This window comes from Malania oleifera, chromosome 2, assembly GCF_029873635.1.
Source record: "Malania oleifera isolate guangnan ecotype guangnan chromosome 2, ASM2987363v1, whole genome shotgun sequence".
Taxonomy (NCBI): domain Eukaryota; kingdom Viridiplantae; phylum Streptophyta; class Magnoliopsida; order Santalales; family Ximeniaceae; genus Malania; species Malania oleifera.
Window position 1 is genome coordinate 35,388,402 of NC_080418.1, and position 15,595 is coordinate 35,403,996.

Sequence of the window (15,595 nt, forward strand, 5' to 3'; positions counted from 1 at the left end):
TATAAGTAACCCTTCATAAGCTTTAATTTGGAACATTGATTAGCCAATTTTTTCTCTCAAATTTATTTAGGCTATTTTCAATCAAAGTTCCCCCAACCTATTTTTATTGCAAAAATCTTTCCTTTGGAGCAAATTTTTACTCTCCTACTCTATTTCCTTTTGTTCATTTGAAAAACTTTTTGAAAGAGAGCATTTTTATTTTAGGGCATTTATTTTTGCATCCATGCTTTCATAGATAAATTTTATATTGTAAAAATCATTTGAAAAACCAAAACCCTAGGTTCTCCTACTTCGTATTGAAAAATAATTTTGGAGAAAATTTCTTATTAGGGTAAAATCTTTGAAGCACTTATACATTATTTTTCAAAGATTAAAAATATTATTTTGAAAATAACACCCTCACTCTTTGAGCATGTTTCATATCATTATAGAGTGCATTTTAAGAGTTTTATTGTTATACATCTCTACTTGTATTTTCAGAAGCATTTTTAAATGTACAAAAAATACTTTTTTATGTACCGGTTGGGTTTAGCTCATAAATTTAACTGAGAAGTCTCTGCCCCATAAGGGAGACCAGTTGGTTTCGGCCCGTAAATTGAACTGAGGAGTCTCTGTCTCATAAGGGAGACCTATTGGGTTCAACCCGTAAATTGAACTGTGGAGTCTCCACCCCATAAGGGAGACTAAGGGAGACCAGTTGGGCTCAGCCTGTAAATTGAGTTGGGTTTTGGCACCGCCCATAAAGTGTTGTTGAGGTATCTCCGTCCTGTAAGGGAGACCAGTTGGGTTCAGCCTGGTAAAAGAGCTGGGGTTTACCTTGTCCAGTAAGGAAAGGTTGTAAACGGCTTCTGCTCCACCTAGTTAAGTGAGTAAGGATAGTGGAATCCTTGAGGGGGTATGCCCAAGGCGGGGACGTAGGCTGGTTTGGCCGAACCTCAATAAAAAATATCGTGTCTCTCTCTCTATCTCATTTACTTTCTGCACTTTAATTTTCATATGTGTATGATTGTTTATTTACTGTTATAATTATCTGCATGCACACATTTGAATTAAATGAGATATGTTGCACTCGTGTATGTTCGCATTAATTGGTAAATCATTTTTACATACACACCTTTTAATTTAAATTGGATATGATGTGGTATCTGTATGCTAATATTTAAATTGTTATAAATGATTTATTGGTTTTAAATATTAGCATATTGGATTAATTGGGGAAATTGAGACTGCTTAGAAAGAACTTAGGTTGTGTAATACTGATTGTGATTTTGAATTAACCTAGGAGAAATTTTTAATACCCAATTCACCCCTTCTTGGGATCACACCAATTACATCACTTCCACTGCGCATGTTTAAGTTGAACAAAACACCAACAAGTCATATAAGAGCTATTGGTTTTCAATGGCTGAGATCTCTTCTGCGAGGTTCGAGGTTGGTAAGTTTGATGGAACGGGGAAGTTCAGATTGTGGCAATGAAGGGTGAAGGACTTGCTAGTGCAACAAGGGACGGTGAAGGCTTTGTATGGAAAGAAGTCGGACTACATGAACGATGCAAGTTGGAAGGAGCTTGAAGCAAAGGCAATTTGCATGATCAGGTTATGTTTGGCCGATGACGTGTTATATTATGTCATGTATGAGGACTCGTTGGCGGAAATTTGGTTGAAACTGGAGCGCTAGTACATGTCCAAGTCCATCTCAAACAAGTTGTATCTTAAGCAAAAGCTTTATTGGCTTAAGATGGCGGAGGGTTCGGGCTTGACTCAACACGTCAACACATTTAATCAGATCATTAGTGATCTAGGGTGAGTTGATGTGAAGTTCGAGGAGGAGGACAAGGCATTGATGCTGTTGAATTCCCTACCTACATCACCTACACATGAGAATCTGGTTACGACGTTGACTTGGGGGAAAGAAACCCAAAAGTTGGAGGACATCACGAGTGCATTGTTAGGGTTCCATCAAAGGAAGAAGGTCGGCTATGAGGGTTCACATGGTGAAGGGCTCATGGTGAAGGGTAATCAAGACCGAGAGAGGCAAGTCCTGGAGTGGATTGAGTGGTAATAAAACTCAGTCTAGGAGAAAGAAGGACGTTCACTATTTTAAGTACGGGAAACTAGGACACATAAAACTGGAATGTCCATAGTAGGAGAAGGGAAAGACAAAAGCTCAAGGGGGTTTGTCAAAATTTGTGAATGTAGTTGAAGAAGGGGACTCGGGGGAGCAGTGATTATGAGATGCTTACTGTTTCATCAAGTTCAGAACGCCTCACGGGTTTTTGGATCATAGACACAGGATGTTCTTTTCACATGACGCACAACAAAGCCTGGTTCACCATTTACAAATTAGTGAGTCCTAGTTTCGTTCTTACGGGAAACAGTATGGATTGCAAAGTTATCAGAATGAGGGATATTAGGATTAAGATGTATGACGGTACGTGGTAAGGACGTTGTGTAGGGTAAGACATGTTCCCGATCTGTAGAAGAACGTGGTATCATTGGATGCTTTGGATTGTAACAGGTATAGTTACAAGTCCAAAGGCGGGACGATAATGGTGTTGATGGTGTATTGATGGTGATGAAGGGACTAAAGATAGCAAGGAGTCTCTATGCACTGCACGGTAATACAGTTATAAGTGGAGCAGCAGCTGAGAGTTCTGAGTCAGGAAATACCGTTTTGTGTAATGTAACCACTCACAAAGCGGTGGGTATTCTTAACTACACTAGTGTGGATGTTTGGGGACTGATGAGGGCAGAGGTTATCACGAAAGATCTGGGGGTATCTCATGCGACACAAGTTGGAGTTATTTGCCAGGTGTAACTTGTGGTTGAGGTGGAGTACTAGACCTGGAGAGAGTTCCTTAGGTCAGATATTATTGCTGAGTATGTTGGCATTCAAGGAGTTTTGTGAGCAAGACATGGTGTATGCAGGGCTTGCAAGGGACTTCTTGGTGAAGTCAGCAAGTATGGTGTGTTTTTCGGTTAATTGATCACCAAAGGAATCACTAGATGGGAGAGTTGCAAGAAGTACTTGGACTAGTTATGCAGTAGACTTTGGAAGTCCAGCCATGCACGTTTCTAGTGAGGTAGGTTTTAGGCTTTGTGCGATGTCTAGACGGTGCTTCTTTGTGGTATATAAGAAATATGGGTTCAAGTTGGGTGATCCAATGGCAAACAGGGTGACAATTGGTGAATACATAACTTTAGGTGCTAAAGTCATGGGACAACATACTCAGGTAGATGAAGAGAAACGGGTGCTAGAAAGCTGAAATAGCAGCAATGAGCATGTTGTGCAAGTGGAGTTGCAGTCTCAGGGCAAAAGTACAGGGAGTTCTAACTCAGGAGACTTGTAGTATCACAGGATAAATTGGAGTAGAAAAGAGATTACAGTGTAGGTGGAGTTACGAACTTAGGGTAGAGATGACGTTAGTCATAACGCAGGGAGTTCAAGATCGGGAAACCAGCAGGATCACAATGGGCTTAAGTGCATTATTAGGCCACCACCCAGGTGTGATCTGATGTCTTATGCAACCATTACTACCAAGGAGGATCCTACTACCTTTCAGGAGGTAATGCACGACCAAGAGAAGGGTAGGTGGACATGTGCCATGGTGGAGGAGATTGAGGTAGTATATAAGATCAGACGAGAGGGTTGGTGGGGCTCCTATAGGGGGAAAGGGAGATAGGATGCAAGTGGGTAATAATTGTGTGGTTTTATGTGAGTGACATGCCAATTATTGGAAAGGTTTTGACTAAGGTAAATCGGTTGGGGACTTCGTTGAGAAAGGAAGTTGACATGAAGATGTTGAGTGCTGCCAAGAGTGTTCTTAGGTTAGAGATTCGCAAGGTTAAAGTTACAGGGAGATTGGGATTATCTCAGGTTGACTTTGTAGTCATAGCTGCGAGGAGATTGGTGTTATCTCAGGGTGGTTGTATGGAAAAAAACTACATGGAGATTTTGGTTATTTTAGGGTGGTTTTTGGGATCAGGTGTTGGTAAGGTTTAGCATGGTTAGTGTTAAATCAGACAGCAGTACACCGTTGGAAAATCTAAGTAAACAGTCTACCGTTTAGTACTCGAGGACGGACGATGATTTTCGGGTCGTGTCAAAGGTTTCCTATGCCAGTGCAGTTGGTTACTTCGGCGGGCAACAGAGGGTTTCGTCAGTTGTAAGATTCGTAGATGGAGACTACATAGGTGGTTTGGATGACAGGAAGCTTGCAACGGGGTACGTTGTGGGAAGACCTAATTGTTGGAAGTCCAGGGTATAGTCTTAGGGTGCGCTGGTTACAACTGGATCGAAGTTCTTAGCAGAGGCTGAGGCTACCAAGGTTGCATTGTGGTTCAGAGGATCGTTTATGAAGCTAGGTGTTTCAACTAGGTGGAGTTCCTACTACCACAGTCAAGTTCAAGCATGACTCTGATTCACTCATAAGAGGTATGTGTTATTTTGTGATAACAAAAGTGCTATTCATCTCAGTAAGAATTCAACCTTTCATGGTAAATCAAAGCATATTGATGTAAGATATCATTGGATTAGAGATATTTTGGATTCTAAGTTGCTTGAACTTGAGAAGATCCACACAGATAAGAATGCCGCTGATATGATGACAAAGGTGGTGCCTCGTGCAAAGCTTGAGTTGTGTGCCGAGGCAGCCGGTATCAAAATTGTTTGATAATCTTAATGAATGTCTCCTTCCTCTTATGGGCTGGATGGGGAGATTTGTTGGGTTCTGGCCACATAAGAGAAAAAAGAGAAGAGGAAGTACATGTTTCTAAAAGCCCATTAGGGCAAATTAAAGAAGGCAACTGTGTGTTCTCCTTTGGTGAGCTGCAAAAAAGGGGGCAACAACTGTTGTTGTTGTGTGTGTGGGAAAGAACACTCACAGCCATCTTCATCAGCTCGACGATCGGAAGGTCTTTTGTGATACGATTTTACTGAAATTTGGAGAACACATTTGGGATTTGTTGACCTTCGATCTGAATGGTGGAGATCTGTTTCAGAGCTTTGGAGGACCTAATTTTGTAGTACTGATAGTAACTGCATTCGGGTGACTTTTTCCACTCATTCTTATTTTATCGCGATTATTTTGGAAATCTTTTTTGTTCTAAGTTTGTGAGCATTTGGTGATTGTACTGTTATAATTTTTGCCTCTATTATAGTGGAAATTTTATTGGGTTTTATAGGCCCCGTGGTTTTTACCCTTCACATTGGAGGGGTTTTCCACGTTTAAAATCGTGGTATTCCTATTGTGATGTGTGATTTATTATTATTGTTGATTGGTTATTTTTGCTTGTCACAAATTTAATTTTTGGGAAAGACTTATCTGCTGTGCTAGTTGTCTTATTACTTTCCCAATAGCTGCTCCCGTGGACGTAGGCAAATTATCGAATCATGGAAATTCTTGTGTCTTTTGGTTATTGCTTTCATTGATTCTTATTGTTACGTGATTGCTAGGTTCGTTTAGTTTATCATCGAGTGATTACATAAGTTGATTGTTTGATTCTAGTTGCTTGTCATTGGTATTTGAATCGGGTGCTTGTTGGTGGACATCGAATCACAACAAAAATTACGTACATCTAGCATGTAGGACATTAACCCTATTCTTCTTAATTTTCCTGAAATTAATTACGAGGTGGAAGAGCGCCTTTGCCTACATCCACTAAACCATCAAATTGTTTAATTTAATTTGTAAAAGAGATTTGTGTGTAGCTTTTGACTTGGAGCCCCTCTTTATAATATTTGAAAAGCATTTAAACTCTCATCTTCATGACTATATATCTCCCAATGGCAGATTGTTAGTTACTTTGTTCACAAATCAATTGAAAAACAAATTAAAAACATGTTTTTTATTTATATTTGTGTGTGTCCAAGCACGATAGATGTTCAAAGCAAGTCACCAACTTCCTTAAAATATTTGCATACTTGCATTAGTTTACTTAACATTTTTAATTTGGAAGGTCCTCCATGCGCGAATTTAGTACTATAGTAATTAGTATTAAAATATTGTGGAATGAGAATTTGAAAATGAAAAAAAATTTTAAAAAAAAAGTTCAGGGTTTTCATCATGCTGTGTTTTTCATTTTTTTCAGATTAGTTAATTTTTTAATATATACAGCTAACCAACACAAAGTCAAATGCATATATTTCAAATTGGAGAAAAATTATGGAAGGTCATAAATTATTCGCCTATTATGTTTATATTCCACGCAATAGACTAGTAAAATGTATTTGAATGGATTAATTATTACAAAGGAATGCAATAATTAATATGTACACAAAAATAATATGATCATTCAAGGTAAATTAATTAATATGCTAAGTTATTAATACGCAAGAGGGGTGCTAAGAACACTAATTCACTCCATGCAGCCACTTCACATTCTACATATATATAATTGGATTGCCAGTTGATTATTTTCTTGAAACATAATACATGGTAAACACTTAAAATAGTTTAAGATTCTCATTAACACATTTTAATTTTTTCATGAGTTACTGTAAAGATCAAGCAAGTAACCAAATTTTTTTTTTCTACTCCTAGGAGAGTGATGCAATTTTCAACCTTTATGCTTGCGGCTAAGCTATAGTGTATATGACTCTGCCTTCTCAAATAGTAGTAGAGTGGTTTGTTGCTTACCTTCAATCCCCAAGATGACTGTCTAAGTCCCTTACTTTATGAGATTTTACATTTCAATGTTAGCAAAGCCTACCTTAGTAAAGGAAGTGAGGAGAGGTGGAAGAAAAGACTCGCCATGGAATTAGGAGTCTTTGTTGCAACATTTCTCCTTTGTTACAATTGGAACATAGTCAGTTTTAATTTGATTCTCTATTAATAATAACTGGTTTGGAGAATCGACACACTCTATAAAAAGTGTGGGCTACAACAAAATTGTTTCCTATCCGTTCTATTTTAATTATAATAGGAGACTAACCATTACATTATCATTTGCCTTAAAACAACGCCATTCTTTTTGTTTTTTATAAACTAGTCCCAATTCCCATCTAGAAATAACACCTAAACCATGGAGTTTAAAATGTACTAATCTATATTAATATCAATGTGTGGAGAAAGATTTGTAAGGGACATTCCTCTATAGAAGATTTGGATTCTGAAGATGTCACGTTAGCATTTTGATTTATACAAGTGAGAGGTATAATTTGTTGTGGGCACCAATAATATGGGTCCTGCATGATCATTTTTGTGGGTTCAAATATTAATTTTATTTCTTGTTATTAGTGAGTGCAAAATCTTATATAAAGAAATCATTTCTGACAAGTATATATTTCAAATATTTGAAAATGTTTACATTAAGGTAAAGACCTTTAGGATGGTCTTAATGTTTCTTGGGATAGATATTATTTGCCTTTGTCATTTCCTAATCATATTTGCCTACAAATGGAAAGAATCCTTATTTTGGCCTTGTCATCTAATGAGAAAAGATTATTTGTGTATTGGCTAAAAATGGACCATATTAGTAGGAAAGTCAACTTATTATCTTCTTCTTAGACTGAAAAAGGATTATGCTAACATATTAGCCCTAATCTAACTCTTATAGCCCCCAGCACTTTTTTAGGCATCCTTTTTTTGGTCATCTTGAATGTGATAATATTTTTAACTATGTCTATATACGCGAAGGTGAACTTTATTGACGAATTTCCCGTGTCTAATGGATTCTTTTGTTTTTTTTTTAAAGGAAAAAATATGATTGATCAAAGAAATAAAAATTACAAAGAATTGTATTCATTTTTATTTAGAAAATAAGAAAAAAAAAGTTTTATTTTGTGTATTTGTCGATAAAAAATTGTATGCATTGTTTTTGTAGTAGGAAATCTTGATTATATATGAGGACGAATTAAGTTCTAACATCATAAAACATTTTTTATGGTGTAACATAGTGAGACCCAATAAATTAAAATATATAATACCTGGTCAGAATTAGAGATATTGACCATTATACATACAATATCAACTTTCCAATATCACCTAGAGGGTACAAAAAGAAAATTGTGAATATTAAGCAGAAGTGTGCAACCAAATTAAAAGATCCAATATTGACCTTGTGATTTTGGAATTGGCCCTTGCTTCTTCACAAATTGATTCCACTAAATCTAAGCATGCAATTGACTAATTGTTGATGATTGTTGTTGCCAAAAATTGGCTAGAGAAAATGGACTATTTTTTTTTTTTACCATGGCTAGTACTTGTAAGGAATCAAATAAGAGACGCTTCGAGGACCTAGGGTGTACTTCGAGGGATTGCTTCGATACTTAAGTTAGGGAGCGCGGGAGGATAAGATTATTGTAACAGTAAGAATAGATGAAAATAAGATCAGATGTCTTACTTTTCTTAGGAGGTATTTTTTATAAGCATTTAGAATACCTCCTTATTGATTTCCCTGTTAATGGATCACTGAGTTTACATTTCAAATAGGTTATTAGGGAGTAAGTGCTAACCTACTAGTTTAATTAATGGATGATACCTTTTTTTCATTAATCCCTTGATGTATTTTCAAATTTTGGTCTTACATTAAATAAAGTCGAATTTAATGTCAGGATCTCTTTTAGGTTATATCAATGATAAGAATTAATAAATCGTCTTAAAGTTGACATTGGTCAGTGGGTCATTTTAATCTTTCCTTCAGCCCTCAGTAATCTCAAGGTTGAAATTTTAAAGTATGAATTCAAATTATGGTTTTGGAGTTAGCCATAGGTAGCTAAGGTTACGACTTTTACAATCTCTTTGATTATTTAGAGCCAATTTGGTATCGTTGTTGTTTTCTATTTTTTGTTTCTATTTCTCCGTAGTGAAAAAATAGATTATAAAAATGCTTTTGTTTCTGTTGTTAGTTTTTTATTTTTGTTGCTTGTTTTCATCTGTTTGCTAAAATACTGAAAACCAAATTTTATGGTTTTGTTTTTATGGTTTTGTTTTGACTACCTGCTGTCAGAAATTTTAATATCTAGAAATAAATTTTTTGGATTAAATTATTCATTTTATAACTTTTAAATTAAAATCAAAATTAAATGATCATATAAAATAAAATATAATTAAAATAAAAATATACATAAATTTTAAAAAATTATAATAACGGCAATTACAAAATACTTTTAAAATTTTTTAGTTGTCGTGTTATTGTAAAGTAAAATTTGAAAGTAGAATAATTAAGTAAAATAATTCTAATAAAGTGTATTTTTATTATATTAATTTTTTAATTTTATTATTTTTAATCATTTTTTAATATTTTTTGATTTAAAGATGAAAATGAGTATTTTTTTAATTAAGTCTTTAATTTATATTAGTTTTATAAATAATAACCAAATAGGTTATTAATTTTTAGCTTTTAGTTTTTATTTATTAATTTTTTATTTTTATTTTTAATTACCGTGATACCAAATGACCTTAAATAATGACCCAACCAGTCATTGGAGATTCTTTGTTTAATATTATGTATATTTAATAATCTCTATCACTTGTTTCCAAGAATAAAATTAAATTAAATAGGGAAATCAAGAGTCAACTAAACGAGCGGTGGGGAATCACTGGGGGCGCATGGCAGGGCCTTGTCACGCGTGAGATCTCTCTCTCTCTCTCTCTCTCTCTCTCTCTCTGTGAGTTGGTGGGTGAGCTCCGCCAGGTGCTAGATTTTACTTACCAGACAAGTCACAATACTCTTGCTAGATTTTCAAATGGCCGTGGAAAAACAAAGCCAAATATATATAAGAATTTTTAAATAAAATTTTAATTTTACATTTTATTATTTAATTTTTATTAATTTTAATTACATATATATATATATAGGCTTCAGGTAAATAATTTTTCCTAATATAATTTGGGTAATTAATCAACACAGGTGTAAATAGATACACACACACACACATATATATATATATATATATATAGGAATATTTCATTTGAAATTTGAAGGATTCTAACTCATCATCGGTGACGCCAGGAAAAGAGATTTTGGAGCCGGGGGGGAAGGTTAGGGTTTGGAATTACGATGCATAGATGAAGGTGGTGAGGTCATGCATGTTGACATTGTATCATCATGTAGAAGTAAAAAAAGGCGCGCGTGCATGCATGGCTTGAAATTTTCCCTCAAAATTTAAGAAAATATAGTAAGAGTGTCATTCACGCAAGTAAATCAATAATAATGTTTTAAATGATTCCTCTCCCCGCCCCCCTCCCCCTCCCCCTCTCCCTCTTCTCCTAAAGCACTGTTTGTTTCATTAATTCATTAATATATAACAACCTGGTTGGCCCCAACTGATCGATCAGAATCAGATTGGTGCGACTTGAGGTAGGCTCAAGCGGAAATGACCTCTATTCACTTCATATATATATCATTTAGGGTTGACTAGAACCTCTCTCTCTCTCTCTATTAACTTATCTGTTCATAGCTACGTTAACAAAAATGACAGGTTTTCTAACACTTAACCCAAATTATATTTATATATATATCAGCGCAGTTTTTCAATGGCCGGGGATAATATTTTTTGTTCGTTTCAATGACTTGACCGGATATTATATACATATATATAAAAGGGTTTGCAACCCAACCTAGGTAAGAAATACCGAGGACAATATTGATCACAGAAGCTAAGAGCGATTCAGGAGGTATATCCTGTAGATAGAGTCAAGAGATCGTAGATCGAAAAGGAGTTAAGATTGTGTCCCATCGATCAAACATGAATATTTCTTCCAAGGGAAATCCTTGTGAATTCTCTAATGGCGGTTCACAGGAGTTGCCAATCTACGGCGTGGCCGAAGATGTCGTTTCACACCTTCTCGAAGCAAGCTCGATCTCGATCCCGGGTACTTCCGATGAAACTCACTCTGGTTATCTCTTTTACAGTCTCTCCATTCTCAAAGAAAAGGTTCATCAAGTGCAGTCCCTGGTCAGCATCTTCATCTCCCCTAACCAAGGTCAACCGTCCGAGGCCGCAGCCATGGCCGTAGCCAGCATGGGCACCCTGATACAGGAAATTGTAGTCACTGCATCATCCATGATGTTCACATGCCAGCAGATGGCTCTCGGCGCAACTAACGGTAGCGCCAAGTTCTCCGATGGAGGGTTATCGCAGCTGAGCAGTGGGGGCGGTGGCCATGACCGGCCGGTTATTTCCATTGGAGAAGAAAGAGGGCAAGCGTTCGCCTATTCGAGCGAAAGCCTAGAATGGTATGGCGACCACCCTGATCAAAACCATAACAAATGGACTAGTACTAATGATCATAGCACCAATCCCGGTAATTGTGCTATCCGCGCGGTTAGTAGCAATACTAAATATGAGATGGATTTAGGGGGATCAGATTTGCGTCAAGGAAGGAAAAACAAGATAGGGTTTCAAGCGAATGTTTCATCGAAGAGCTACGACATAATCGAACTGGATGCTGCGGATTTGTTGGCTAAGTACACACATTACTGCCAAGTTTGTGGGAAGGGGTTCAAGAGGGATGCTAATTTGAGAATGCACATGAGAGCACACGGGGATGCGTACAAGTCCAGTGCAGCCTTGAGCAACCCCTTGAAGAATATTAGTACCAATACTAATGGCAATGGAAGCGAGCTTCAGGGGGAAAGCAAGGAGAGTGGTGTGATGAAATTGCCGAGGAAGTACTCGTGCCCGCACGAGGGGTGCAGGTGGAACCAGAAGCATGCAAAGTTCCAGCCACTGAAGTCCATGATCTGTGTCAAGAACCACTACAAAAGGAGCCACTGCCCGAAGATGTACGTGTGCAAGCGGTGCAACCGGAAGCAGTTTTCGGTGCTCTCGGACTTGCGAACGCACGAGAAGCACTGCGGCGACATCAAGTGGCAGTGCTCCTGCGGAACGACGTTCTCCCGGAAAGATAAGCTGATGGGTCATGTTGCTTTGTTCGTCGGCCATGCTCCTGCCATCAACATTGCTGCAACAAATAAAGAGGGAAAAAATGAAAATCTGATGGATTTGGAGGAAAGATAAATTTAATATGATGCATGTACCTTTCAAAAAAAAAAAAAAAGTAATAATAATAACATGATGCATGTTGTAATAATCTGTTCATCAACTAAAAACTTAGATATATAGTTGATTGTTTCCCCTTGTAGCTGTTCCTTGTATACATTTTAATCTGATGTGATAATGAAATGTTACTCATTTTAATTTTTGCGTTATGTGGTTGTAGATATAATATATGCTTACAAACGTTATAACTTTATGTACTAATAAAACTTCCATTGGAAATAATATATATGACTGGGTTAATTGCTATTGTGACAAATGAATGCTAGCTGCATGCTACACGACCTTGTCAATTTGAACTTCTAATTTCTACTATTCTACTCATTAGGACTGGATCAATTCCATACTTCTTAATTAATGTTTTTTTTTTTCAAAAACTCTGAGTGAGTTTAAGAGACCTCTCAGGAGGATGTATTCATATATATGGATAGTTTTGTTTTGAATATTTGAATGTTGCAGAATGGTAATGCTAAATAGTGGTTAACATATGAGTGATATATATATATATATATGGTTAAGTCGGTAGGGGTTGGTTGGGTTGGAGAAATCCAGAAAAGAGGATTTGGATGAGTTGGGAGCTTCAGCAGCCATTAAAGGAAAAAGGGTTCTTACGCTGAACCTGACTCTGCTACCATGTAGGAATAGAGAAAAAGGAAAAGCTGCTACAGAAAAGGCTCTGAAATATATTCATTTTCTGTGTGTATAAATTGTACATGATCTCGTTTATTTATACAGGGAAAAGTAAAAGCAGATTGTAACAACTAAAAAATATTCTAACAACTAATTAAAACAAATTGTGCAATTACATAATAATACAAAGACACCTAAGCTGTGGATGGGGCTATTTTGTAAATTTCCTGAACTATCATCACATGAGGTGTACCCAACTGATGTAGGATGGGGCTGAGTTGCAGCATGGACATGGGACTGCTCTGATACCCCCCCCCCCGGGAAGATGGAGAGTAGATGTCAGCTAGTCCCAACTCGGATAGATGTAAGTAGAGTAAATGAGATGGTAAGGACTTGGTAAACATATTTGCAACCTACAACTAAGTAGAAACGTGAAAAGTCCGGAGAGTGCCAGCTTGTATATTGTCCTGAATAAGATGACAATCCACTTCAATGTGTTTTGTCCTTTTGTGAAACACTGGGTTAGCAGCAATGTGTAAAGTAGCTTGATTGTCACAAAATAACTCAGCTGGGTGAGGGTGAGAGATGGAAAGATCATTCAATGAATGTCGTAGCCAGGTGAGTTCAGTAGAGACGGAGGTCATGGCCCGGTATTAAGCCTCAGCAGAGGATCGGGAAACCACAGTTTGCTTCTTTGACCACCAAGAAATGAGAGATTGCCCTAGAAAAACACAAAAACCAATTACAGACCTGCTAGAGTCTGGGCAAGAAGCCCATTCCGAATCAAAATAACCAATGAGTTAAATAGAAGAGGCAGTAGACAAAAGGATGCCTTGGCCAGGTGCACGCTTGAGGTAGCAAAGCACTTTGTGTGCTGCAGCAAGGTGAGTAGTTGAAGGATGATCCATGTATTGACTCAGGACTTGAATGGGATAGCTAATGTCAGGTCTGGTGAGGGTAAGGTAAAGCAAACGACCAATGAGTTGGTGATAAGGAGTGGGATCGGACAAAGGGGTTCCAGAGGATTTTGATAATTTGTGGTTTTGATCCATGGGGAGTTTAAGGGGTTTGAAAGCAAGATGACCACTGTCACCTAAAATAACTAGTGTGTATTTACCTTAGCAGAGAAAAATTCCTTCGGGAGATTGAGCCACTTCAATGCTTAAGAAATACCGTACGGGACCAAGATCTTTGATACGGGAATGATTGTTTAAAAAATTACGGAGAAGGGAAATGGAGGTAAGAGAGCAGCTAGCAACAATTATGTCATGGACATAGACAAGGAGAGTTGTGAAACCAATAGCAGTTAGATAAGTAAAAAGGTTGTAATCAGCCTTGGATTGTTGGAAACCAAAACTGATTAAAGATTGAGAAAATTTATCATACCATTGTTGTGAGGCCTTTTTGAGACCATAAAGGTTTTTGAAGAGTCTGCAAAGCTGGCCTGGGTCACCTTTAGAGTATCCCGGGGGCTTCTTTATATATATTTCTTCATGTAAATCACTATGAATGAAAGCATTGTTAACGTCAAACTGCTGCAAATGCCATCCTTTAATGGCAGCCAAGGCAAGCAGGGGATTTGTCGACGAGGATATAAGAGGAGCTCGTCAACGAGGACAGATTTCGTCGACGAGAAAATACCGAAAGAGGTTTTTGCAGCAGTCTAAAATTCGTCGATGAGGGAGGAAGTTCGTCAACGAAATTCTTTAAGAACTCGTTGATGAGATGACATGTCTTGTCGACAAATCTGGCTCTATAAATACTGAAAACTCATAATTTTGACAAATTTTCAGCGCAATTACCCTCTCTCTCTCTCTCTCTCTCTTTTTAAAAGGCACCTCTCTCCTTCTCTCTTCGATTTCGATTCCGTTTCTCGCCGGATTGAAGATCTGAGGCCACCATGACGCTTCTAACGAAATTCTATACAAGTCTGCTGGAGCTGATCATCGGTGGAAGAGGTTTGAAATTCATCCCAAATTCAGGGTAAGGTGTTTTATTTAGAATATGATTTCCATGCCGTTATAAGAAATGTTGTATGCAAGAAAATACTGATGTTTTGTTCTAGGGAATGTCATTTTCAGGGTATTGAGTGGAGAACCCTGCAGGTGTAGGGCCAGAGTTCAGTAAGAGCTTTTCAAAAACTAGGTAAGGGAAATATGCTATGCTAGGAGTTTTACAATATTAGTAGAAATTTTATATATATACCAGTTTACTATCCAACTTTTACAAAATAAGAGTTTTCAACGCTGGTGTGGCCTAAGTAGATATTTATTTGATATAGAATTTATATAGCACTTTACAGCATATCATACTATACAGTATTTACATATAAAGATTGATGTATATCACGGTATATCTCAGAATAGTTTGCTATAAATGCTTATCTAGATCAGTATACATATATATAGAAGTTTATTCAGAATCAGTACATTACAGTTTTTAAACAGATCAATTTATACAGTATTTACAATATGTCATGTTTTCCTAAATGTCATAACACTCAAAGTATACAGATAGATTATATAGTATAACATCAAGATGCTACAGTTATTCAGATATACAATATTTACAGTACAGAATTATGGTGTTGTGATTATTTTGGAAATATGATGAAAATAGTAAAAGAGTATATATGTATATATATAGTATCAGATCCCTATGAAAAGATTACAGATAGATACAGATACAGATACAGATACAAAATACAAAGCACGGTACCGTTGCTAATATAGATAGAGTGCAACCACATATTTCTGATAGTGTGTGAGTACCGTCAACTGTGTTCAGAGAGGATACAGCTCCCCAGTTTGCTGGGTTGAGGGGGCCAGTTTGAAGAGGTAGCAGCCAGTCTCGCACCTAGAAGAGTATACAGTTTGATCGGGTTGAGGTAGTGTAAAGTATAGTGACTTATCTGGAGGGCCGACCAGATTAAGTCTCGCCTACGGAGCTGCACAACCCTATC

The 15,595-nt window shown here is 37.0% G+C and overlaps 1 protein-coding gene across 1 annotated transcript; it reads left to right on the forward strand.

Annotated features, from left to right (window-relative positions):
* The first annotated feature begins 10,689 nt into the window (after positions 1-10,689).
* LOC131148118 (protein SENSITIVE TO PROTON RHIZOTOXICITY 2) lies at positions 10,690-11,964 on the forward strand. Its single transcript, XM_058097850.1, has one exon. The coding sequence runs from the start codon at positions 10,690-10,692 to the stop codon at positions 11,962-11,964; it is 1,275 nt and encodes a 424-aa protein (XP_057953833.1).
* Positions 11,965-15,595: the final 3,631 nt, after the last annotated feature.

Bases quoted from the DNA above. Each gene is read 5' to 3' on its own strand.
- LOC131148118 (XM_058097850.1), top strand. From the start codon at position 10,690: ATGAATATTTCTTCCAAGGGAAATCCTTGTGAATTCTCTAATGGCGGT.